The sequence below is a fragment of the Furipterus horrens genome, unplaced genomic scaffold (assembly GCF_987537825.1).
Source record: "Furipterus horrens unplaced genomic scaffold, mFurHor1.1.pri manual_scaffold_5, whole genome shotgun sequence".
In the NCBI taxonomy this organism is placed as follows: domain Eukaryota; kingdom Metazoa; phylum Chordata; class Mammalia; order Chiroptera; family Furipteridae; genus Furipterus; species Furipterus horrens.
Window position 1 is genome coordinate 183,551,823 of NW_028327175.1, and position 26,665 is coordinate 183,578,487.

The 26,665-nt window shown below is 39.1% G+C and overlaps 1 protein-coding gene across 1 annotated transcript in view; it reads right to left on the bottom strand.

Moving 5' to 3' along the window:
• The window catches only part of CFAP43 (cilia and flagella associated protein 43), an 85,955-nt gene that overhangs the window by 36,958 nt on the left and 22,332 nt on the right, over positions 1 to 26,665 (bottom strand). The window contains exons 7-15 of the mRNA XM_090279547.1: positions 25,761 to 25,828; positions 23,884 to 24,015; positions 21,447 to 21,563; positions 12,504 to 12,584; positions 8,983 to 9,131; positions 7,360 to 7,463; positions 3,894 to 4,034; positions 2,937 to 3,109; positions 1,449 to 1,598 (exon numbers count right to left, since the gene is read on the bottom strand). Of these exons, the coding sequence (XP_090135673.1) occupies positions 1,449 to 1,598; positions 2,937 to 3,109; positions 3,894 to 4,034; positions 7,360 to 7,463; positions 8,983 to 9,131; positions 12,504 to 12,584; positions 21,447 to 21,563; positions 23,884 to 24,015; positions 25,761 to 25,828 (1,115 nt within the window). The remainder of the gene's footprint in view (positions 1 to 1,448; positions 1,599 to 2,936; positions 3,110 to 3,893; positions 4,035 to 7,359; positions 7,464 to 8,982; positions 9,132 to 12,503; positions 12,585 to 21,446; positions 21,564 to 23,883; positions 24,016 to 25,760; positions 25,829 to 26,665) is intronic.

Sequence of the window (26,665 nt, forward strand, 5' to 3'; positions counted from 1 at the left end):
AATATGCCCCACGTGGAGAATGTTAATGAAACCTGTTTAACTGGAACCCAAACAAAACATATCACTACGTAATTTGGTACACAAGGTGATAGTTTAAGCCCCTTGCTAAACACTGGGATTTCTGGGTCACACTGCTTCTCGACCTTGATACCTTAATTTTTAAAAACACTTTTGAATAGGTAATGCATTTAAATGGTTAAAAATTCAAAAACTATAAAAGCGCACACAGTGCAATCTTCTTGTCACCATTCCCCAAACACCTCTCAGAGGCAGTATCTTCAATATATCATACTTTCAGGTTTTTTTACGCATATAAATAAATTTTTACAAAAGTAATTTTTAACATAAATTGTAGTATAATACCTATATTGTGCACCTTGCTTTTCCTCCCTAACAATATCTTAGGGTTCTTTCAATAGTGCTGCATAAAGATCTCCTCATTCTGCATTACAGCTGTGCACTATTCCACATTTTACTTATGCATTGTTTATGTACCATTATTTATTTATCCAGTCCTCTGTTGATGGACAATAGGTTGCCGTACAAACAGCGCTGCCCTCGGTAACCTCCTATATTAGGTGCTTTGCATAGAATAGCCCCCCAAAACTTTGACGCCTTGCCATATCATGCTGTTGTCAGTCATAGTGTACATTACAAATCAATTAAATAAGAGACAGCATAACAAAGTTTGCATTGTTCACTTACAAAAAATCTCTAAGGGATTTAAGGTTTTTCCTGTATAACAATAATATCACTTTTGCCCAACTGTGTTCCAAATGTGCTTTCTTGCGTGTGTGAGCAAGGAGAGCTGGATGGGCACAGCCAGGGCCCAGTTGATCCGGACCCATAGGCATGTGTCATGTGGGTCATTGCGATGCTTCACATGTGTGGGGTAAGATGCTGGGTAAGAGTCACTGATTGCATTAAATTATACCGATGACCGGAGCATTTATTTCCAGCATCACATAGAGTCAGGCAGGAGCAGCAGCAACCAGCCCAGAGGCCCTTCAGGCCAGGCAGATAGGTTTGCACAGCGACTCACTATTTCCAAAGCAATTTTGCGTACACCCTCTCCCTGGCTCTTGCCAGAATCCCACAGGGTGAGAGCAAGCAGGCTTCCCAAGTATTACAGAGGAGCATCTGAAGCTCAGTGAGTTTCCAAGGCGCACAACTAAGTGGTGGAGGAGCTGGGCTGGAGCTCACCTACGGCAGAACTGCCCCAGGCTTGTTCTTTGCTGATCTCACTCCCTGGCTGGTGTTTCTTCCCTCAGAGACTCAAACCTCAGCACATAAATACACCTCGTGTTAAAGTCAATGACACCATCGGTAGTAATAAGTTATGGCTCAATTTACCTAATGAAGAATTCCAATTCCTATCTTAAGGGCTTTTGCCTCTTATATGAGATCAAGATATACACTCCATTATTTAAAAAAAAAAAAAAGTTTACCAAAGTGTGAACGTCTCGTATACACAGAGTTCCACATTTTGCTCTTGTTATGAGCCACAATCCATGCGGAGACAGAGACAGCACTCCAGGTCCATATTGTTTGCTCTGCACTTTTTGGTATGGCTTAAGAATGCAAATACCACTATGTTCCTGCCAATCAAAGAAAATGACTGCATTACAGAAAAGATCAGGGGAGCAGCAACTTAAGGTTTGCAGTTGTGCATATACAGTCAGATTCAAGTTTGCAAACTCTGTCATTGGAAATAAATTGATACATGATAAAGTGGGCACCTGCATTTGTATCACATTTGTTCATCTTTGTTTGAAAATAAAATTTGGCCAACTAAGGAAAGTCTTTACATGTTAGCTACCGGTCCCAGACTATACTGACAATCTTCCTCACTAATCATTTTCATATATCCCCATGCTCAAGTCAAAATAAATTATTCACTATGCCCCCTATGTGTTTCATGCACTTCCACCTCCAAGTCTCTGCACGAGCCGTGACTTGTCTGGAATGCCCTTCCCCTCCACATCCCCACCAATCTAGCCCCTCTTGACCTCAGCAACCCCAGTCCCACCCCCACCAACATGGTCCACAATATTTCTCCATGTCTTCACCTAACCTATTCTTCAAAGTTCAGTTCACGTTTTACTTAGTCCATGAAGCTTTTCTTGAATCCCCCTATCACTAGCCATTTCTTCCTTTCCTGAGTTTCTTGGTCTCACACCTTGCTGACATGGGCTACTCTGGGAGAGAAGGGCTTTGACTGAAGGGTTCTGGGAGGAAGGATGGTAAATAATCTGGGTCAGAGTATGTGTCAGGAGGTGATGCAATATGCGAGAGGCTTGAAGAGAGGGAGATGAAAGGTGCCAGAAACATAGTTTAACTACTTTGTGCAATTTTGCTTAGGGTCTAGGTGCAAATTTCCACTGAAAAATCACCAACCCTGTAGCTCCTGACACCTGTGGGATAGATTTTCTAATGTTAGATTGGTTTTTCAAGGCACTGAACTAATATTGGGTCATTTGCATGTTTATCTGACAAGTATGATAGATGTAGCACAAGTGTGAGGTTGCTCAAACATATTTTAATGGATTAACAAATCATGCTAATACATATCTAATTCAAGGCAATTATGTTACAACAATAAAGCCATTTGTTAACTGGACTGTAATATTAAGGCATGGATCATGTCTAATTAATACAATGTGTCAATCTTGATCGCTAAGATATATGATAGTAAGCTTAAGTTTTGGCATACTTTAAAAAAACAATTTACTTATTTATTTTTTTGAGAGAGGGGAAGGAAGTGAGAAAGAGGGAGAGAAACATCAATGTGTGGTTGCCTCTCATGCACCTCCAACTGGGGACCTGGCTTGCAACCCAGGTATGTGCCCTCACTGGGAATCGAACCTGCGACCCTTTGGGTCACAGGCTAGCACTCAACCCACTGAGCCACACCAGCCAGGGCAGTTTTGGCATACTTTTTGAGGAAGAAGGTAGCTGCAGACGTAGGGCACTTCGCTACAGAAGCCATATATCCGGTTACTTTGGAAGTCCAGCACTGCAGAGGACAGGCTGTGCTCTATCTCATACAGGAACCTATGAATGAATTCATCTCTCATCCTCCCTCTTTCATCAGCAAAGGTTTCAGAAACTGTAAGATTTAAGGAAGAAGAGAGGTCACTTGCACCATATATTGATTTTATTTTTAAATTATTATGAACAACTATGAAAAGTGATATGAAGAATTTAAATACTCAATTAATAATGCAGAGGCTATTAGGTGATAAAAATGATTTAAAAACAACTTGGCTCCATTAGAAACACTTGAATATTAAATAATTGATAGTGAATAAAATATCTTTTATAAGGCCTTGGTTAATTACATCAATTAAATAGACATATTAAAAGAAACTCATGATGATCTTTAATTAAAACATGGTTAATAATATATAAAAGTACTTTGAGATTCTGGCTATCTTATATTCTATAATTATATATTTGCAAAATAGCTACCCAGATATTAGTTACCTAAAACAGAGTGTTTTTTATCAGAACTCTAGCCAGGAAGCTTTCTTTAGAATTTTATCAGTGAAAGGAACTACCCAGTAACCTATATGAATTTGACTATGTAAATTTAAAACTACAAAAGAGAGACATCACAAAATGACAAATCGATTTGACAAAAGTGCCAGTCGGTCCTGCCTCTTTTCTCTGGTAATTGGACAGATTCATATGAATGACAAGGCCTAGAAGAAAGCCCACGTTTCACATTGTTTAGCAGCCTCATTAGTTTCACTTTGTAAGATACACAAAAAATGGCCACTTTACCTCTTCACGTGTTAAGAAAAAAAAAATGCTATCACCAGGGGAAAAAAAAGTTATATCAACTATTTGTCTGAACCCAGGACAGAACTGGTTGCTTGTCTTTTCTTTACCTTGTGATAGTATTTTAGGCAGAGTAAATATTTCCAACCTGCTTCTTCCTGTTCCTGGAAGTGATGAAAGCACCATCACTTCCACTATGTCTGTTTCCAAAAGAGACACTGTGGATATTTGTAAAACGCCTCTGCCCACCTCTGAAAGAAAACGGAAGTCAACACAACACCACTAGTGGTCATCGATAGGTTTAAAGAATCGTTTCTTCCCAAGCAAGATACCACATTACAGAATCGCCTTCGCTAAATCTTTAGATCCGAATTTATTTACTAGATATTTAAAGTAGCCTTTCAACATAAGTGACAGGGACATTGTTGATGAACAGATAAAGGAGTCTCCTGATAAGATGTCTATTGGCCTTTTCAACCCAGCTTGGATGGACTCAGCTTCTTTCCCTGGCAGGAGGCCTACTCCAGGGAGTTCTCCATGACCACCCCATCCAGCAGCACCGACATGCTCCGGCCCCTTGAATGTCCACTCAGGCTGGTTTGCCCACTCCTAATACTGGACGAACTCAGCCATTAGTGTTCTTTGCACCTGTAGTCAAGGTACTGAGGGTGTGGTGAAAATATGCAGGACTTGAGTTTGTCTTCCAGGAACCTAAGTAACTCCACCTCTGCAAGATTTATGCCCGGGCCCCGCCATGGGTTCTCTCCACTGCTCCTACTTTCCATGAGGGCTGTCCTGCATGTGTCCACTTTCTCAGGCCCCCAGTATCAGCCCCTCCCCTCAGGTGTTCAGTGGATGACGTTTCTTCTTAGCGAGGAAGACGAGGACATCTGACAGAAATCTGACCCCAACTTTCTTATCCAAATCTCAGTGTTCCCACCCTCCTGACATTTTTGTAGGAACAAAATGTAACCCTTTCCAGCTGTGATTTCCAGCTCATGCCTCCAATGTCCTGTTAGACCATGTGCTATCAATGACCTCTTTTTGGTTTCTTGTGTCTTTTATGGTTTCTTCTATTCTGCCCTCAAGACCCCCCTATTTTCAAATCAGGCCTTCCTTCAGCCCTGCTTCCCCACCAGTCACCATCCAATTCTCTTTTCTCTACTGCAAACTTCTCAGAACAAAGGTTGCCACTTACTGACTTCATTTTCTGACCTCCACTCCCTCCCCAACCTCTTTGTCTCTCCGTCCCAAAGAAGTGACTCTTCCAGGGGTCACTCATTATTGGCAAATACATCAAGGCCTCCTCCCAGGGCTCACCCCGCTCACACTTCTGCCACAGTGTACCCCCTCACCCAGCCTTCTTCTTTCATGCTCTGTCTAGGGTGGGCAACTCCCAGTTTTCTTCACTGCCTTGTCCTTCTCTGTCCACAGCTTCAGTGGAAATACTTTTTCCCATCCCATACTCTGACTGACCAGATATGTTCAAAAATGAAATATTTAGGCAGAACTTGCATCCACTCTGAGGCCAGCCATAGGTCCTGTTACACTCTGTCATCTGATTTACATATTAAAGTTATTACCTGTTTGGTCTCATTAAGCAATTGGGTTTCCTTCTACCCTGTCTTCTTATGCCATCTCAACAGCTTCCATGATTTCAAGATCAGAATTCTATCATTAAGCTGTGGACTACAAGTTGTTTTCTCCAAATTTATACTAAAGATCCTCAAATGAAGAGCTTATTGGCTTCAAATCTACAGAGCTCCTCAGCTCACCCTATTCCTCAACATCTATAACTTCCTTTTTTCTTGAGTTTTTACTTCCATGGATGACATCCAGGCTAGAAATGTTAGTCATTCCTTCTCTTTCCCTTTCACATATGATGAAATACCAAGTCCTATCAGTTCTGTCACTCACAACCATTCTCCCCTTTCCTCTCTATGGCTGCTGCGTGGGTGAGTGCAGGGTGAGTGGGAGCAGCAGCCTGGGGACAGATCTCCTGAGCCTGCGTCTGGGCTGCACCGCTGCATGACCCTGAGCAGTACTTAACCTTGCTCTGCTCAGCTGCCTCATCTGTCAATTAGTATAACAGTCCCCACCTCATAAACATTGTCAGTAAGAATTAAATAAATTGCCCAGACCAGTGTGGTTCAGTTGGTTGGGTATTGTCCTGCAAAGCAAAAGGTGGCCAGTTTGGTCCCCAGTCAGGGCACATGCCTGGGTTGTGGGTTCGGTCCCTGGTTGAGGGGTGTGCGAGAAGCAACCAATTGATGTTTTTCTCCCTCTCTTTCTCCTTCTCTAAATATAAATAAATAAAATCATGGAAAAAAAAGAATTAAATAAATTAACACATGCAGGTGCTTAAAACACTAAAACCCCTCGATAAATGTTGGCTTTTGTCATGATTAATATTGCCTCATGCCTGGACTACTAGAATAATTGCCTAACTTTTTTATTCCATTCCCTTACCTTTCTGTCTCATCCTTCACACCTGTGCCAGAGTCATCCTCGGAAAAACCAAGTCAAATCATGCTAGTCCCACCTGAAAACCTTTGATGATATTGTTTTAACCACAGAACCAAGTCTGGACTCCTTGGAATGATACTCAAGACCCTTTGTCTTCTTTCAGACTTCATTGCCAAGTCATCATCTAGTAAACTCTTCTGTTTACCTGTTATACCAGTCTTCTTACCATTCCAAGGGCTTTTCCTCTGACTTTTATCTCAAGATGAAATATTAACACGGTCCATCTTCCACTACTTTAAGCCCTCAGAAAACTCTTCCCTATCCTCTGCACCCCTCCATCCATCGATGCCCCCTTTATAAACCTCCACTCGCTTCCTCACACCTGGCAGAATTAATCGCTTCTTTCTTTGAGCCTACACAGCACTCCGCTTATTCTTCCTCCACTAAATTGTCTCTTTGACCTTTCTGTGCCTAAATTCCAGGCCTAGATTCAGCATTTTATACCTAGTAGGTACTCAATAATTTTTAAAAATTAATAATGGATTTAAAAATACATGTTTGGGGTAAATAGACATATGTATTTAGTACTTAAAGTCAGAGAGAAATGTATCAGTTCTTAATATTTATCATGTAAGTGCCATCTTGTCTACCAGATTTGCAGTTTACCTGGGCATTTAAATAAACAACACTAAAAAAGCTAGATATCATTTTGTTTAAAGAGGAAACATTACAGATTCATGTCATAAAACTTTCTTTACATAAGTTTATTAAATAGAGATCAAATAATATCTTTAAAAATATTTCAGGGATAAAAAACCCAACTTCTGTGACATATCTATAACATTAGATATATTTAGCCATTTCATTAATTAATTCATGACTGACTCAAGAAAATTTATTTAGGATCAACTATGCACCAAGCAGATATACCAAAAACTTCTAAATATGATATGGGAATTCTCCAAAGTAACTTTAAACCGTTATTTAAGTGTTTCTCTTTTAGAAAATATACCACAAAAATTATCTCACTATAGCCCCATTTTCACCACCTTAAGTTCTTTGGAAGAAAGTGACCAATATTTTACTTTAAATAAGCATTTTATGTAGTACCTATGAATCCAAGAATCTCAAAGGAGCTCGAGGGGCTGGCATTGATAAGAAAGATGTATCCTTCTGATGTTCCAACTAATAGATACATTCCTCGCTGGTCATAACTAGAAAAGAAGAAGTCTGATTTTACTTGTTCCACTAATGAAATGGTAAGCATTTATTGAATGACAGCACAGAGATTCATTCAAAATCAGTCATTCTTATGGTCAGCGATTTTCAATATTATTTGACCTTATGAAAGCCAAGCAATTACTTATAAATACAATCATTACATTCTAGGCTAATGTCATTTCCAAATTGCAACACAGTCAAGAAGATTCACTAAAGACGGGCAACTATTTCATCATAAGTGAATGAAATATGACAATAGAGCTTTCTAGACATTTCAAGTGGAAATAAGCAATTCTCAAATTAGCGTTGAGTATGTTTCAATACCTTTCAGGAGCAGTACCTGGCAGGAGGAGGAAGAATGTAGTAAAATGTTTCTATACCTTCATCAAATTAGAAAAACTGGGGAAATGCAAATTAGGATAAGGGAGAAGGATCTGAAAAAGGAGACACAACAAAAACTCAGGTACAGAGGAGCTGAACGTAACTGGAGGGAGGTGACAGGCCCTTCTGCACTGAGCTGGGGGCAGCAGGGCTGGCAGGAGCAGTGCAGGTGGAAGGCCAGGTCCTCCAGGCGCTGGGTGGGTAACCTCCAAGCAAATGCTTCCCTTAACCTCTCTGAACCTGAACTCCCTCATTTGTGAAATGGGTACAAGCATAATACCTTCCTAACTGGTGGGGTGAGGATAACGTTCAATAAGCTACAATGTGTGACAGGACACACGTGTCAGCTCTTATTAATTCCTATTACTATGAGAAATTAACAAAAGAAAGAACAGCCACACGTGCATCCAAACCAATGTCTCTATGCTGCCTTCTTAAAAGTTTTGCTTCAAAACATTTAAAATCACCTAAATGCCCATTAATATATCTTTTAAAAATGATAGTATATTCATATAGTGAAGTACTATGTAGCTGTAAAAAAGAAAGAGGAAGGTAATTACGTGTGGATAGGAAACATTCTGAAAAAAAAAAAAAAGAGAGATGCAGAACACTGTATACAGTTAGCTTCTTTTTAAAGCAAAGGCAATGACTCTGGAGCCCAACAGCTTGGGTTCAATCCTGACATTTACCATTTACATCTGTGTAATATTAAGCAAGTTATTTAAACTCTTTGTGCCTCGTCTTCCTCATCTGTAAAGTGGAGACGAGTCTCTACCTCATAAAGCTAAAATAATAGAAGTGCCTGGCATGCTCTAAGTGCTGGATAATTATTTGTGTAAATAAGAGGAAATGCTTATCTTTTTGCTTATTTATGGATAAATATCTCTGGAAAAAAGACGTGAGAAATTGATAACAGGCAGCCTCCAGGGAGAAGAACTGGATGTTCAGAGACAAGGGCAGAACACCTTTCTCCACACGCCCTTCTGTACTTTTTGATCACTGAACCGAGTCAAGACATTAATTTCCAAAACAAACACATATGAAACTTAAAATGTAAAGGAATTATGGCTTCATTGGACTTCTCAACAGACAAGTCCGACGAAGTCGCTGACAGAAGCACACAGTACTTACAGGAGGTGCTGGACGGAGGATTCGGACAGAAATGCCTGGTGAACTGCCAGAGGGGACTTGGCATCTCGGATGTCAAAGAAGTGGACAGAGCCACCCACAGTGCCCACTGCCACAGAGAGGGAGGAGGGAGAACACGCCAGAACTGTTGTCTGTTAAAAATAAACCCCCAGATGCTTAACTTCACTGTGCCGAAAACACACACACACACACACACACACGCTAAGCTGGCTCTCCTACACATCAGAATTCTCCTTGGAAAGCCTGCAGAATTGGAGAAGAGTGACCAGTGTTGTGTGGTATGACAAATTATATACTCAACATTCCTGAACTAATAGATTATATAATAAGTCACAGGAATTTGTACATCTTGTTCTTTTACCATAACATTAAAGTGATAAAAATATAGACATTTATTGAACTTTAAGCCATGGCTCTAGTTTTATCCCTAAATGATTATAAAATTACACCAATATTATGAAAAATAAAATAAGAAATTTAAAATTAATTCCTAGCACCTTTTGGACATCTTTACAGAATGTTAAGAGATTTTTAAATATCATCACTCATCTGCTGGATTATGGTAGATCCTGGGGTGCTGGAATGACTGAAGAAGACTTCAGAAAATAGCCATTACCATTGGGCTATGTATTCAGTCACCAAAGAATGCACCAAAGAATGGTGTGGCTCAGTGGATTGAGTGCCAGCCTGCAAAAAATGGTCGCCAGTTCAATTCCCAGTCAGGGCACATGCCTGGGTTGTGGGCCAGGTCCCCAGTTCAGGGTGTGCAGGAGGCAGCCACACATTGATGTTTCTCTCCCCCTCTCCCTCCCTTCCCCTCCTCTAAAGATAAACAAATAAAATCTTAAAAAAAAAAAAAGAATACATCACAGTTTCCTGCTTTTCTCATGATGATTTATAGAACATAATGTCTAAGAGAATTTGCTTTCATGACCCTTAAGAAATCAGATTCATTTCTGTATAAATTAAACTTTGTAGGTTGTTTCGGATACAATCATAGAATGTTAGAAAATATCTTAGGGGATAATCATGTTTTCAGAATAGGAAATAGAGGCCAAGAAAAAGGCAGCAATGTGCCCCAGGATCTCATAGCTGGTGACAGCTCAGATGACAACTCAGGTGTCCTGACCCATTAAATGCACAGTTTCCCCAATGAGCAGGTTTTTATTCCAGTTTTAAAAGTGAGTGTTCCAAGGCCTAACCCGGTTAAGTCTTCAGTGGCATCTCAGTGTGCAATCAGAAACAAAATGTTTTTTTTTTTCTTCTTTTTTTAAACTGAAAGACTTTATAGAGCTTTTAATGTGTGTGTGTGTGTGCATGTATGTGTGTGGTGTGAGCTCTCAGAATAATCAGTTGAAATTATTCTCCTCTCCAGGGCAACAGTGGGCTCGGTTAAAATGTACAGCAATATCTGGAGGGTTCTTAGGTACCCCTGCAGGTGACATAAAGGCAAGCTGCTGGTAGTGTCCAGGTATCCTGCTGTCACAGTGCTGGGCCGGGTCCTCTGAGAAGCACTGCCTAAAACATTCATGGGGTCACAGTTGTGGGCCCAGGCAGGGAGATCTGGCCCCAGCCTATCAATTCCCCACAGGACAGCAGCATCCTCCACTGAGGAAAAACCGCCGACTCTCCCTAGTGCAGGCCAAACCGCATGCCTGGCTTAAAGCTCAATGAAGGTTTGATGAATTCATTGTGAAAGTCATCCAAAGCTCTGCCCTCTGGTCAGATGAAGGGAAGATGTCTAAAGCAGAAAGCAGGCCATCCAGATAGATGATGGTGCCTATTTCCCTCCTTAGCCAAGAAGAAGGCAAGTCCCGATTATGCAGCCCCTTGGGTGGGTTGTTAAATCTGTATGTCTCTCTTCTGTCAAAGGAGATGTGATCATACGAATTTTAAGATCTTTTCTAGTTCTAGTAATCTAACAGAAACAAATACATACAAGCCTTTGTCACAGATCATGGGATCTAATTATATTTCAGTCTTTTAGGGAAGAATTTTTATCTTTACCTTTTGGGATGATTTTTATTTATCCCATTGAATTATATGTCTTTTTTATTTTGTAAACTCCTTATATGCGATATGATGCTTCATCCTGTTTTATCGTTGAGATTTTAATTTTATAGTGAGAAGGACTGTAATTTCCCTACCTATTGCCAAAATCCGTACCTCATCTAAAACTGTGTAAGTATAGCAAATGATGATAATTTAAGAAGAGACAGTTATCATTGTCCCTTGGTCCTTTTATGTCTTTAAAATTCTATTTTATGTAAAATGCACAGTGAACTGTGAACATGGTGGAAAAATGGTATCACCTTCTGGCAGGCGTTATGAGAAATTGTGGTTTGCCACCCATGATTCGGATAGCTTCCTTCCTTCTAAATTTTTTAAGTTTTATTTTTCAGTTACAGTTTGTAGTCAACATTATTTTGTATTAGCTTCAGGTGTAAAGCATAGTAGCTAGACAATCATATACTATACAAAGTGTTCCCCCACTAGTCCAAGTATCCACCAGCACTGTACATAGTTATTACAATATTTTTGAATATATTCCCTATGCAGTACTTTGCCTTCCTGTAATTACTAGAAAAATTTTGACTGTCCTTTGAGAATCCATCTTTCTCCTACTTTCAGGGTTGAGTTGAATAAATCTGACTTCCATTTCCAGGGCTGAACTTAGACCAATTATCATTTCTCATCCCCTTGTCCGCATTTCTGGGGTGTTATTAGGGAATTAGAAGATATTTAATAAGCCTTCTAAAAAGGAGAAGCTTCTTTTCTCTTCCTCCTCCCACTGTAGTGGGCACTGTTTCCTGATGGGCTGATGTGAGCTTGGCACCTGTGGCATTTGGGTACCGCTACATGAAGCCTAAGATGAAACTAAAAACAGTGCACAGCTGGATTGGGCCCACCCGAGGCCAGACAAGTTCTATACATTATAGTTGATTGACCCAATAACTCTACTTTTTAATATTTGGCTGAAGCTGCTTACCAGGGCAGTTTTCTTTCATTTCTAACTAATTCCTTTGAGGTTAGGTGGGGCTATTTATCTAGTTATTACCAAGGGGATATTTTATTTCTGAGAAAAGCACTTAATTGTTAATTCAAGACCCTCTAGCACTCTCTTCGCATACCATGGCACTGAGGAGTGATTAGTTGGTGGAGCCCCCATCTGCCTGTCTCCCTGAGAGACTGAGTGGAGCAGAAGCCCTGCCAGTCCACAGGGAAGTTATGGCATGAATGAGAAATAAACTAGTAGATTTTCAGAAATAACAGCAACCACAGAAAAACTGGTCCTTTCCTCTATACCAATGTAGTACCTTAAGTTCCATCCTCTGGGCTGTGGAATATACTTTATGCACAAGAATTACTCTAAATATATAAGGCAAAAATGCAATAAGGCATTTGTAACAATCATTGCCCCAGATGATTGACAGGTGAATATGAAAAAGTAGATTGGATCCTAATTCATTATTTTTTAAAGTCCATATCAAAGGCATACGTACTGGGGTATTCAGATAAATCCTGCTGACACAAGAACCATCCTCTATACACCAAACACAAATTTCCCCTGAGTATGTGAGTGTCTGTAAAAAAAAAAAAAAAAAAAAAAAAACTCAAAATGGGAAACAAGACTCCACTTTGGAAGGATGTTCTAAATCCCTTTCTAGTACATCTATCACTGATTACTTAGTATAAAATTTTCTTTTATTTATGTGGTTTATAATTATTTCACAATCTCAACATCAATACTTCTAATTTTAACAAATATTAACTACTATTTTTAATATGACTTACGTAACATAAAAACTAATTAGGATAACAAAAGTGAAATAAAGATTACTTTTGAGTAACATAATTGAAATAAAAATTACTTGAAAATTCAGTGGGATTATTGCCTAGAGAATAAACCTAGAAGTAGGAAAGTACACATTATTATTTATTTAATTAATAGACTTTGTTTTTAAGAGTAATTTTAGGATGACAGAAAATTTGAACAGAAAGCACAGAGACTTACCTCCTCCCCCATACACACAATTAACTCCCATATTATTGACATCTTGTATTAATGTGGTACATTTGTTAGAATCGATGAGCCAATAGTGATACATTATCATTGACTAAAGCCCATAGTTTGCATTAGGGTTCATTATTTGTACTATACATTCTATGGGTTTTGACAAGTGTTTAATGACTTGGATCCACCATCACAGGATCATACACAACAGTTTTGCGCCTTAAAAATCCTCTGCTCCATCATTTCTTCCTTCCCTGTCTCTCTTCCCAGTGGACCCCCAGAAACCACTGATCTTTTTACTGTCCTCCTTAGTTTTGCCTTTTCCAGAATGTCATATGGAGAAAATCACACAGCCCTATTAAATTGGCTTCTTTCACTTAGCAATATGCATGGAAGTTTCCTCTATGTCTTTTCACAGCCTTATAGCACACTTCTTTTTAGTGATGAATAGCATTTTATTGTATGGATATACCGCGATTTGTTTATTCATTCTTCTATTGAAGGACATCTTGGATGCTTCCTCTGGTGTTCTTGTTTTTGTTTCCCCCTTCTGTCTTTAAATTTTCATGAGATTTCTTAAATAAGACCAGAGATCTGCATATTTTTCAGTCGCAGCCCACTCTCCCTCTCCCCACCGGCCCCATACTGGCTCCAGTGTGGTTTCTAGTTCTGGGAATCTGCTCCATAAGCTGTGGTTCTCTGGATCTGCCTGTCTGTCTCTATAATTCTGGGGGCAGTGGTCTTCCCTATGACCTCAATTCTCTGATGGATCTAAGAAGAATTGCTGATTTTTAATTCATTCAGCTTTTTTCTTGTTGTAAGTCTCCTTATATGCTGGACTGGAAACCTGAAGTTCATATTGCTAATTTTTACAAATAATTTTTACTTTTTCACAGGATCAAGACTAAAAGCAGTTTAAAGTAACTATAATGTAATACAATTTAAGTTCTGTTTTCTGACTACTAGGGAGTGGGTAACAGGAAAATGTGGATCAAGTATATAAATCCTAAATGTGAAGATCTTGTATGGAATTTTTAACTGAGTTGAAACAACCATAAACACATACATAATGCTTATTAGAGAACATCTGGACAAAAAATCACATAATTAAGAATTTCAAGATTGGAAGAAAACTTAAGTGTAATTATTTCACAATCTATGTATTTTTTATTTGCTAGAACTCCCAAAATCTTATGGATTTGCTGATAAATCATATGAAAAGTGAAATACATTTCTTTTCTTTTTTTTTAATTTTGGTTTTTCAATTACAGTTGTCCCCTTTTCCCCTAATTTCTCTCCCCCACCCAACGCACCCCCTCTCCCGCAATCATATCCCTCCCCGTTGTCCATGTCCATGAGTCTTTTATACAGGCTCTTTAATTAAACCCTTCCCTTACTTATCCCCCTTCTCTCCCTCTCCCCTCCCCACTATTGACTGCTATTCTGCTCTTTGTTCTATTTAGTTCCTTTGTTTGTGTTGTTCTTTAGTTTCCTGTATTAGGTGATATCATATGGTATTTTTCTTTCTTTGCCTGGCTTATTTCACTAAGCATAATTCTCTCTAGTTCCATCCATGTTGTTGCAAATGGCAGGAGTTCCTTCTTTCTTTGGCTGGTTTGGCTCAGTGGATTGAGCGTCGGCCTGCGAGCTAAGTGTCGCTGGTTCGATCTTCCAGTCAGGGTACATCAGAGAAGGAAAACTCTGACTCCAAAAAACCTCCGCCTTGCGGCATACCTCTTCAGGGGAAAGGCTAAGGGAGTAAACCCCGACAGAAAATCCAGAGCCGGAGTCCCTAAGGCGGTTTGACGTTGTAGTCAACACCGGCAACTCCTGCGGCGCACCTGAAGCCAAGCTGTATTGACTCCGTCTTTCCCTTGGACCCTTCAGCTGCGAAGAGAGGGGGGGTCTGCTGCATGGGCAACAGCAGACCCTCCATATCACCCTGCCCAGGCTCTGTAGCTTCAGCTTCACTGGAGAGGACACTCCAGCGTCATCGCAAGATGTCGATTCAACACGGGAGGAGACAGATACCGTGTCACTCCCGAGTCGGACTGCACAGCCATTCTCGGCGGTGCAGATAGACTCTTAAGAAGCTACACCATCGTCTCTCGAGACGGACGGCTGCCGACGATGGTATTTTTCTTTCTTTGCCTGGCTTATTTCACTAAGCATAATTCTCTCTAGTTCCATCCATGTTGTTGCAAATGGCAGGAGTTCCTTCTTTCTTTCTGCTACATAGTATTCCATTGTGTAAATGTACCACAGTTTTTTGATCCACTCATCTACAGATGGGCACTTAGGTTGTTTCCAGCACTTAGCTATTGTAAACAGTGCTGCAATGAACATAGGGGTGCATAAGTTCTTTTGAATTGGTGTTTCAAGATTCTTCGGGTATAATCCTAGTAGTGGAGTCGCTGGTTCAAAAGGCAGTTCCATTTTTAATCTTTTGAGGTAATTCCATAGTGTTCTCCATAGTGGCTGCACCAGTCTGCATTCCCACCAACAGTGCAGTAGGGTTCCCGTTTCTCCACATCCTCGCCAGCACTTGTTGCTTGTTGATTTGTTGATGATGGCCATTCTGACTGGTATAAAGTGGTATCTCATTGTGGTTTTTATTTGCATCTCCCTGATGGCTAATGATGTTGAGCATTTTTTCATGTGTCTATGGACCTTCTGTATGTCCTCTTCGGAGAAGTGTTTGTTCAGGTCCTTTGCCCATTTTTTATTTTTTTTATTTATTTATTTTTTTTAAGTATATTTTATTATATTGTTACAATAGTTCCAATTTTTTCCCCTTTGCTCCCCTCCGCCCAGCACCCCCCCCCAACAATCCCCTCCCCAAGTCCATGCCCATGGGTCGTACATACAAGCTCTCCTGCCTCACCCTTTCATATATTCTTCTTCTTTTTTTTTAAATAATTAATTAGTTAAATATTTTAACAATAAAAAATAACAATCCCTCCCTCTCAGACTTAAGACCCTTTACAATCTTATAAAGGACAATGGACGAAGGTCTCGAGCTCCTCTAGCTGCTTCAAGCTGGACATGGTCGTCGTCCTACCTACCCTTGGGTCAAGAAATCCCTAATAAGAGTGGGGGTGTGGAGGGGAGGGTGGCCTTCCCACAAGGGGAAGGATCGTGCAGACTCCAGGTTGGTTGGCTGTCTCTGGACAACGGCATGCTTGGTTTAACAGGCTGGCATCCTTGTTGTATTCTGGGGGCAACAGGGTTAAAGGACATCATTCAATCCGTAACCACTAGATGACAAAAGACAGGTATTAATTTTTCAATGTCCCACATTAGGGAAAAAAAGGGCTTCTTTGGAGGAAGGTATGCCAAGTACATCTCACCTGTCCAAAACCCTTTTGCCCATTATACTTAGTTTGGACTGAGGGAAATATTTTAGGTTCCCCCCCCCTCAGGCCTCTGGGCTCTTTCTGTCCAAGCCATTAGGATAGAAAAGAGAAACCAGTTTTAAAGTGAAGCCCACAGACCACCCCGTTCTTCACCAACCCAGCCACTTAGTTCAGCCAAACCATTGAGTCTCAGGAGGCAGCAATGCAGACAGGATTAAGTGAGGCCTATACGTACAGACAATCACTCAGGTAATGAGATCGTAGGCTTATGCCCTTTGAAAACAGAAAACACATGTTAATTTATGTAACATAACCCACATACAAGTCTCTAAATCTGTAGGACTGTCTTATCAGAAAGACATCCAGTTGCAAGGCATTTGACATTCTTCTTGCCTGTAAATTAAACATCTTTGATAATGCCACATAGTTTAACTTTCAAATGAAAACAAATTTTAAATGAAAAGAAACTTTAAAGATGGTTAGCTGCACTACTTTATAGTCTACCACTGGGCATTGTGATCTTCCTTGAATAATGATTTTTCTCCCTAAGATTACCCTCCTTGTCATTAAAGGGACTGCATTAAGTCCATTTTAAATTTATCCTGTTCATTTGCATAAACACAACAAGAGCAGCAAACGATCACTTATGATCTTTAGTTCTGCTTTGCTGGAACTTACGCAAGGAACATTTAGGGTGACCTTCAGTCTGCCCTTCAGGGCACAGAAGCTGAGCCACATACCTGGCATTCAGCCTTGCCTGTAAACACCTGTCTTTTCCAGGTCCTTCTGGTTTTCCATTGTGCCTTAAGGTCCCTCCTAGCCATCTTTCAGGAAAACAACCTTCATTCCTTCCCTGGAAAGATTGCTATGGACCGCTCATCCATCCAAGGTACCAGGCCTTTTATCTCGTGGATTTTTATTACCTTTGAAAGTCAGTCCCAGTTGCTCAGGGCTTTTTGGTAACAACCAAAGCCCAAGCATGTCTCCTTTAGGCATGACATTCCATTCAAAGTCTTAGTTAAAAAAGAAAAAAAAAAAAAAACCTCTATTAACAACTGGTCTTATTAATTTTATGCAAAGAAAGTTAGGTCATTACTTACTTCTTTAGAATGCCAAATTCTGGAGGGATCAGATAGGGAGAAAAATATACAGTGTGAAGGAAAATCCTTGTCCTTCTAATATTCACTGAACTTGCATTTCTATTCTTTATATTTTTATTTTTCCCCCCACTAAAAACTTTTCTGTTTGTTTGTTTTCCCATTACAGTTGTCTCACTTTTTTCCCCCTCTTGCTTCCTTGCACCCTGCCCCCCCTTCTTCCACATTCAGTCTCCACCCAGTTGTCCATGTCCATGGGTCATTTATACATGTTCTTTGACTAGACCCTTCCCCTTCTTACCACTTCTCTCCCTCCCATCTCCCCCTTTGTTACTGTTAGTTTATTCCTTGTTTACATACCTCTGGTTCAATTTTGCTCATTTGTGTTGTTCATTAGTTTCCTGTAACAGGTGATAGCATAAGGTAATTTTCTTTTGTTGCCTGGCTTATTTCGCTAAGCATAATTCTCTCTAGTTCCAATCATGTTGTTGCAAATGGTAGAAGTTCCTTCTTTCTTTCAGTACTTATTCATTGTCATTTTCCCCCTTTGTACTCGTGTTCCTCTCTGTCTCTCTCTGTTTCTTCATCTTCTTAAAGCAGACCCTTTAGCATCTCTTGCAATGCTGGTTTGGTGGAGATGTATTCTTTTAGCCTTCTTTTGTCTTGGAAACTCCTTATTTCACCTTCCATTTTGAATGAGAGCCTTGCTGGGTAGAGTATTCTTGGTTGTAGGCCTTTGTTTTTCATTGCTTGGAATATATTTTGCCATTCCCTTCTGGCTTGTAGTGTTTCTGCTGAGAAATCTGATGATAGCCTTATTGGAGCTCCCTTGTATGTTATTAGTTGTCTCTCTCTTGCTGCTTTTAGGATTCTCTCTTTGTCTTTGAATGTTGGCATTTTAATTATGATGTGTCTTGAAGTGGGGCTGTTGGGGTTCATCTTCATTGGGACCCTCTGTGCTTCCTGGACTTGCATGATTCTTTCTCTCCTCATGTTAGGGAAGTTTTCTGTCATTAGTTTTTCAAAGAGGTTTTCTATCCCTTGCTCTTCTTCTCCTTCTGGAATTCCTATGATACAGATATTGTTACATTTCATGTTGTCCTGCAGCTGTCTTAGAGCCCTTCAGTCTTGTTCAGTCTTTTTTCATTTTGTTGCACTGTCTGTGAGTTTTTGTCTATGTTGTCCTCCAGCTCGCTGATCCGATTTTCTGCTTCCTCTAGCCTGTTTTTAATTCCTTCTACTGTGTTCTTCAATTCAGAGATCGTATTCTTCATTTCCTCCTGGCTCTTATTGATAGTTTCCATGTCCTTTTTGATGCTGGTATAATTCTCAGTAAGTTCTTTATAGTTCTTCTGGAGTTCACTGTAGTTTTTCTGGAGTTCTTTGTAGTTTCCGCTGAGCTCATTGAGCTTCTCCATAATCCATGCTTTCAATTCCATATCTGATAGTTTGCTCCCCTCTATTTCATTTAGCACTCTTTCTGGGGACTCTACCTTTCCTTTCGATGGGGGGTTGTTTCTCTGTCTCCCCATTTTTGTGACTCCTATTGTTTGTTGGTGCTTCTTAGAATGATCTGCACTTCCTGGATCTGCCCCTGGTGGCGTCAGATCCTGTACCAGTCTGGGCCTAGGCAGCCTGTTGGAGACTTCCAGGGATCTACTGCCTTTGTCTGACTCCTTTAGTTGATAATCTATTCAATCTGTGATTAGCTGTCAGGTTTAAGGACCGTGGGTGTGGCAGCTTAATTCCTGTAGGCGGGGCTTTTGCTTCCCCTCAGGCTGACGCCACTTGGCCGGAAATGGTCTGCCTGCAGTGTGGGGATGAGTCAGCACTGGGACCCGGCTGGCCGCTTCCCCAGCTCTCCCCTCAAAGCCACCACACCAAACTCTCCCCAAGCATTTCCAGTCCTCTCTGTCTTTCCTCTGCTTGTGCCCAGGGTAAGTGGGGGCAGAATATTTTCATATGTGATCCGCTTAAGAGCTCTTTTTCTCCAGCTGTTTCTCTCCGGCTAGCAAGAAACCCTGTGGCTTTTCGCTTTTCTCAGCTGGATACTATTTTACTTTCCACTCTGTTGCTGTAGGCTGGGAAGCTCAGCTGGGGGTTTAGACCCTGCCCTTCTCAGGTGGAATCCCCGGCTGCTGAGCTGTTTCTCAGTCCCTTCAGTTGCCACCCGTGTGAGCCCAGCCAGCCCTTCCGTGTCTCCGCACTCCCTACCGGTCACGTTGTGATGTAGCGGCCTTTTCTGTCTCTCCGTGGTTATAAGACTTCTCTCCAGCTGGTGTTCGGTTGGTTATTCCAGATGATTTCTCCAAAATTACGTTGTAAATCCAGACTAGTTCTAGGAGGAAGTTAGTGTAGCTTCCACTTACTCCTCCGCCATCTTGTTTCTCCCCTTTGCCCATTTTTTAATTGGGTTGTTTGTTTTCTTGATATTGAGTCGTATCAGCTCTTTATATATTTTGGAAATCAGTCCCCTGTCTGTGATGTCATTGGCAAATATGTTTTCCCATATGGTTGGTTTCCTTTTCATCTTGCTGATGTTTTCTTTTGCTGAGCAGAAACTCTTCAGTTTGATGTAATCCCATTTATTTATTTTTTCCTTTATTTCTCTTGCTTTAGGAGATGTATCCGTGAAGAGATTGTTACGTGAGATATCTAATATTTTCTTGCCTATGTTTTCCTCTAGGACTTTTATGGTGTCACGGCTTCCATTTAAGTCTTTGATCCATCTTGAGTTTATTCTTGTGTGTGGTGTAAGTTGGTGGTCTAGTTTCATTTTTTTGCAGGTCCCTATCCAGTTCTCCCAGCACCATTTGTTAAAGAGGCTCTTCTCACTCCATTTTATGTTCCTTCCTTCTTTATTAAAGATTAGTTGACCATAGAGGCCTGGGTTTATTTCTGGACTCTCTATTCTGTTCCACTGATCTATATGTCTGTTCTTATGCCAGTACCATACTGTTTTGATTACAGTGGCTTTGTAGTATTGTTTGATATCTGGTGTTGTGATTCCTCCTGCTGTGTTCTTCTGTCTCAAGATTGCTTTTGCTATTCGGGGTCTTTTTTGGTTCCATATGAATTTATGGAGTATTTGTTCTAGGTCTGTGAAATATGTCATTGGTATTTTAATAGGGATTGCATTGAATCTGTAAATTGCTTTGGGTAGTATGGCCATTTTGATGATGTTGATTCTTCCCATCCAAGAACATGGTATTTGCTTCCATTTATTTGTTTCTTCCTTAATTTCTTTCTTCAATGTTATGTAATTTTCAGAGTACAGGTCTTTTATCTCTTTTGTTGAGTTTACTCCTAGGTACTTTATTTTTCTTGTTGCTATAGTAAATGGTATTTTCCTTTTTGTCTCTGTCTCTGCTATTTTATTGTTGGTGTACAGAAATGACTTAGATTTCTGTATATTTATTTTGTACCCTGCGATTTTGCCAAATTCACTTATTATATCGAGTAGTCTTTTAGTGGAGTTTATAGGATTGAAATACATTTCTTGAGATAAACAATAGGTAAAAAGTTAAACACCTGGTAAAAAGGTTTCTTTTCTAAATGTCAATGGTGGGTTTTTTCCTAACTAGACTCAATTCATATTTTGTGCATGGCAACTATTTCATTTTCATCTTCAGATGGAGCTGCATCACTCTGAAAAGGGCAAATGCTACTAGTTTAATAAGCATTGATGCCTCATTAACAATGAATGTGTTTAAAGGTCTGGCTTGCAAAGTTTGTATGGTGGATATAAACAAAATAGTCCCTAATTCAATTGCCTTGGCCATTTATAGAGATGTAATATTCTGAAGTTTCAATATGATAATATCATTTTAACTGGGGAGTACATTTGATGATGAAAGTGGTTGGCATTTCTACCACATCTTCAAGAATAACCTCTATCTCCTATTTGCATCAGGTTGCCCATGAACATCCAAAATCTCATCTTTAAATCCTACTGTGACACAACAGAAAATTCCTTACCATGCAGTATTCGTTTCCAGGTGTGATCAAGTCAGTTGCCTCAAATTTCCCATCACAAGCCTCTAGGACTTTATCCAAGGTTGGCTCCTCACCAAAAGTGTAAATATAAAGGGATCCCTTTAAGTATACCAAAAGAAAAAAAGAAAAAAAATTAGTGCAATTGTTTTGCGAGCAATTCAACAAATATTTATTACATACCTCCTATGAGCAAGGAACTGCATGGGATTAGGTGATAGAATATTAGAAATCAATTGTTTAAGGTCCTGGTCTTGAAGAACTTAAAATCTAAATGCTTAATATTTGTTTATTAATTCATTCATTATTTACAATAATCAATAAATGGGACTGTGTTCTTTCCTCCAATTCCAGGCATTTGTTTTTTAAGTTATAAAGTGTACTAAAATTTTTTTTTCTAACTCATTTTTGCATAAAATTTGAAAAATGTAGAAAACCAGAAAAGTTGTTAAGATGAACCAAGTCTTATCACATGCTAGATCATGGTGGACACTAATGAAAACTTCTAACAAGCTTTCGTGGGCACTGTGAAGATGTGGCCAAAGCTGTAACTTTATGACTTATCATTCCCAGCTCCAAAATTCACTTCTCAAAAGAAAAAAAAAAAAAAAGAAAGAAAAGAAATCTATCCTGTAAATTATGCATCCCTGCGAAGTAGCTGGAATATGGTATGGTCACTTAACTAGCAATAAGAAGTCTGCTCTCTACCAATCACAAGCTCTTCGAGTTTGAGTTAAACATGAATATTTTTGTTCTTATTTATATAAAAATACAACTTTGTAGACTCTAAAATCTGGTAGATACTTACCGATTTCACCTTTCACTCATTATTTCAACAAATATTAAATGGGTACACTATGCCAAAAACTGGTCTGGATGCTGGGGCTACCTCAGAGGACAAAATAGACAAAAAGTCCTTGCCCTCGTGGAGCTTACATTCTACTAAAGAATTCAACCATAGTTTGCTGACCCCAGCACTACATGGAAGATATATTCATTATTTCTTACTTATATTATTGCCACACAGAAGTCAGTGGTTTGTCTAATTGAAATTCCTTTGAAATAACCTGTTTTTCTCTCTGACTTCTTTTAAGATTTTTCTTTCTTTAGTTTTCAACAATTTCTAAGTGTGGATATCTTTTTAGGACTTCAGCTTGAGATTCACTAGGTCTCTTGAATTTGTAAATTCATGTCCTCAATCAGTTCTGAAAAATATCACTTTAAGTATTGCATCTGCCCCACTCTTTCTCCTCTCTGGGATTTCAATCAAACATATGTTAGATCTTGTCACTGTATCATTCATGTCTCATATCTTCCCTTCTGTATTTCCTACCTTTTGTGGCTCTGGGCTGCCTTCTGGATAACTTCTTCTAATCTATTTTCCAGTTCATTAATTCTCTCTTTGGCTGTGTCCAATTTCTGTCAGACATATTAACTTAATTTTTACTTTTTTTAGTATTTTTTTCTTTTTTAGAAGTTCTATTTGGGTCTTTCTACCTTCTGTTATGTTACCTTTTAATTAATATTATTTCCTGTTCTAAATATTTTAAGTTTGTCCTTTACTTGTCATTTATTAAAATATAGTTAGTACAGCTGTGTAAATTTCTGGTAATTATCAGAAACTTAAGTCTTTCCATATTTAAATGTAAATTTCTTTTAGGCAGAAAAGCACTGAACTTTGCAATTCATTTAAGATTGTTGCCTAACAATATAAACTGCTGCTACTCATGACCTTTGAAGGTCATGTGATTAATTAGGAGTCTTTTGAACAGTGTAATTGAGGTGGACATTTGATGTTATCCTGTATTTATTCCCCTTCCTTCTTTTCTTAGAGAACCCATATTTTCCTTAGAGAACCACTCATGATGCCCATCTCAGTCCACATTTGAGTGGGTTGACTCTACCCAGAGTCCAAGGGTAGGCCTGGCCAATCAGAGTTTAGAATCCATCTGGATATAGTAATTGACACATAGTGGAAGAGGCAACCCATATTAGTACAAGGAATCTGGATTCAAGGACATTTTTTCTACTTGGTATCTTTCTACCACAGTCAACAAAGAGACAGAAATATAAACTAGAGTTACAGGAGGCTCTTTAGAATTCCTAGTGGTGAGTCTGCATGGGAAGGGAGACAGCAGCAAGGAAACAGAGTCAAGAGATGGCAGAAAAGCAAGGCCAGTGGCTTTTATGGGAGCTCCTGAACTCAGACAAACTCCTCACCCTTTCAGCTACATGCACGAAAACAAACAAAACTCCCTTTGTTAGTAAAGGCTTCTAAATTGTTTTTTTTTCCACTTGCAACTTAAAAGAGTCCCGACATGGAGAGTATCATTATGCAGCATACCCTGCCCTTCACTCCTGTGATGCAATGATGATAATAATATCTGAAAATTGCATACCGAGAAACTACCATCTAGCGTACCTTGTCTGTTTGAATCAGCAACATTTTGTAACTGGGAGAAAACATCAAGTGCTCCACAGGCTCTTCAACCTGAAGAAAATCCTCTACTTTGTAATTTGAATCTTTAATAATAAAAGAATACACAAAGCCATCCTAGAGACCAAAAACAATGAGATAAATGCAGAAAATCAGTCTCAGTCAATGCACAGTATACTTTCCTTATCAGACAAGCTAAGAATTATTGATTACCATCTATTGTTTATTTTTGGAATCATTATCTATATTTATATTATCTAGAATGCCTTGTTTCTTATCTTTATTTAGACAATTTATAGCCATATTTCCTGGTCAAGCTTCAATTTTATCTCATTTGTGACATATTTTTCAATTACCTGCAATTTTACTGGCTTGTCCTCTCTTTGAACTTTTCTAGTATCTATCTTCCTATTTCCTTGTTTATTATACAGAAGGTGGGGAAATGGGGCAGAGTTTATTGTGTGTTTTGTATATACAGCAGTCTCCTTACTTTAAATCACACTAGTCTTAATGTATGTTCTTTAATCATGGTTATGTGGAATTTCTTGTCTTCCTAAATGACACAAAAGTAGAGATGTGCTGTTTCTTTCCTTTATATTATTCAAGTATCCAATAAAAATGAGTTAGTTTGTTGGTTGATTAGTTGATTATGAAGAGATCCAGGTTAGTTTAACTACTCTCAAGAGAAATTTGACTTACTTCTACAGTAGTGGAGAGGCTTTGGTCAAATCCACTCATAATTTCTAGAGTAGACCCCATTATAACTAAGTGTAAGCATTTGTGAGATGCCTGGGTCATACACTGAGGGGAACATGCAAGGTGAATTCATCATTTTTATCATCATTCTGTACCCCTCACCAGAGCAGATGCTCCAATCTTTCCTTTAAATTTGTTTTAAGAAAACACAAAGGCCATAAATGCGGGCTCAATATAGGAGGTGGGGGTAGTCCACTGCAAGGTTGGGGGAAGGGATTATGAACTGAGTATAGGTTTACAAGCTCCAGATTGCTTCTCATTGGTGGAGCTGCATCTCTCACTCCGGCAACATTAACCAGCTGCCCTCAGGGTCCTGGGGATGTGATCTGTGGCAACAGAAGACGAAAACTCAACAGTAGTCTCAGGACAGCTACCAATGGGGCTGAGATCTTAGTGTAGGTCAGGTCTAGACCTTACCACTGATTACCACAGCACAGAAAAGTAACATGGTCTGACCCCTTTTCAGACCTGTGGAGGCTGAGGGAACTCAGCAAGACTTGGTTCCTTCCTCAATAGTTTCTACTCATTAGGGTCATTGTGAAGGTGGAGGGGAGATAAATGGTAATAAAAATACAATATAAAATAAAAATTTTTTAAAGAATAATAAGATAATACAAGGAGAACACTTAGAATGGTGCCTGGCACAAAATAAGCATCAAGTAAATGATGGCTATTAATACTAATCCTGTCATGGACAAATACAATATGATACAGGTAAACTAAATGGGCACACACAAGAGACTAAACTAAAGCTTGGACAAAAGGTCCCATTTGCATCTGAAAACTTAACACATTAAGTGCACAAACGGGAATAAAATTGGGTAATTGATACTAGGTGTTTGGGGGAGGCGTGGATTTTTAAATTTTTAGTTTTGCCTATTTTCAATAAGATATATGGTAGTTCATTATACTGTGATCACTACTTTTGTATATATTTGAAATTCTCATTAAAAAAGTTTTATAATAGCATCCAAGAAGGAAACAATTTTAATTAATAATCTGACAGAACCTGACATCACAAATTATGGCTCATAACAGTAAATGACAACAAATGGAAGTTGTATATGTTCTTGAAAGCAATTAATTTTGAAGAAAAAATACTTTACCATTCCAGAAGCAAGCACACCTCCCTTCTGATATGCAATGGTGATTGGACTGATAAGATTTCTTCCATCTTTTGAAAAAGAAAAACGAGGTAAAACAGATGACACAATTAAAAGAACAGTACAAAGTACTTCATTGCATTCGATTTCCTAGGACTATTCATTTCTTTGTAATCCTTTTTTTCCTAAAAATCAACTTCATTGTGCTATGTGCTACGATGCCTCCCAAACAATGAATAATAAATGCTGCTTAGCAATGATTACTGATGTAAATCACACAAAACTTTTTTAAGGTCATTATCATCAGATCTATGTAATGAACACTGTAGAGTTAGCAAATATATTTTCTTTTTTAGGAAAGCATTGTCAGAGATTTTAAGAGGCCAGGAAAAAAACTATATTATTATCATTAAGCTGTAGACTTAAGATCTGAACATATTATGGTGTATAAATTTATACCTAATAAATAAAGCACAGTGGATAAAAGAAAGAAAAAGTTCTATAACAGCACTTGTTATTAATAAGATATTGGCCTTGGATGTTGTATACCTGAAACTAATATAATATTACATGTTAATTATACCTCAATAAAAAATATTGTCTTTGAGGGGAAATAACAAAAGTATATTATTTGTTATGTAGAAAAACCACAAGAACTTCAAGATTGAAAGTTCAGATTGTATCCATCAAATTATTTGTTTATTGCATTTTAGGTGCTTGTCATTTTGCCAGATGCTAAGAAGGCTACTATTCTTTCCTTCAAGGACTATTCATTTCCTGGTAGTCTCTTCTTTCCTAATCCAGCTGCTACTAGAGTCAAGCTTCTTATGACTCCTCCCCTAGTCTAGGTGCCTGCAGCTTATAGCCACCTGCTTCTAGAATCTTCGAGTTACATGTGAAAACCGGTC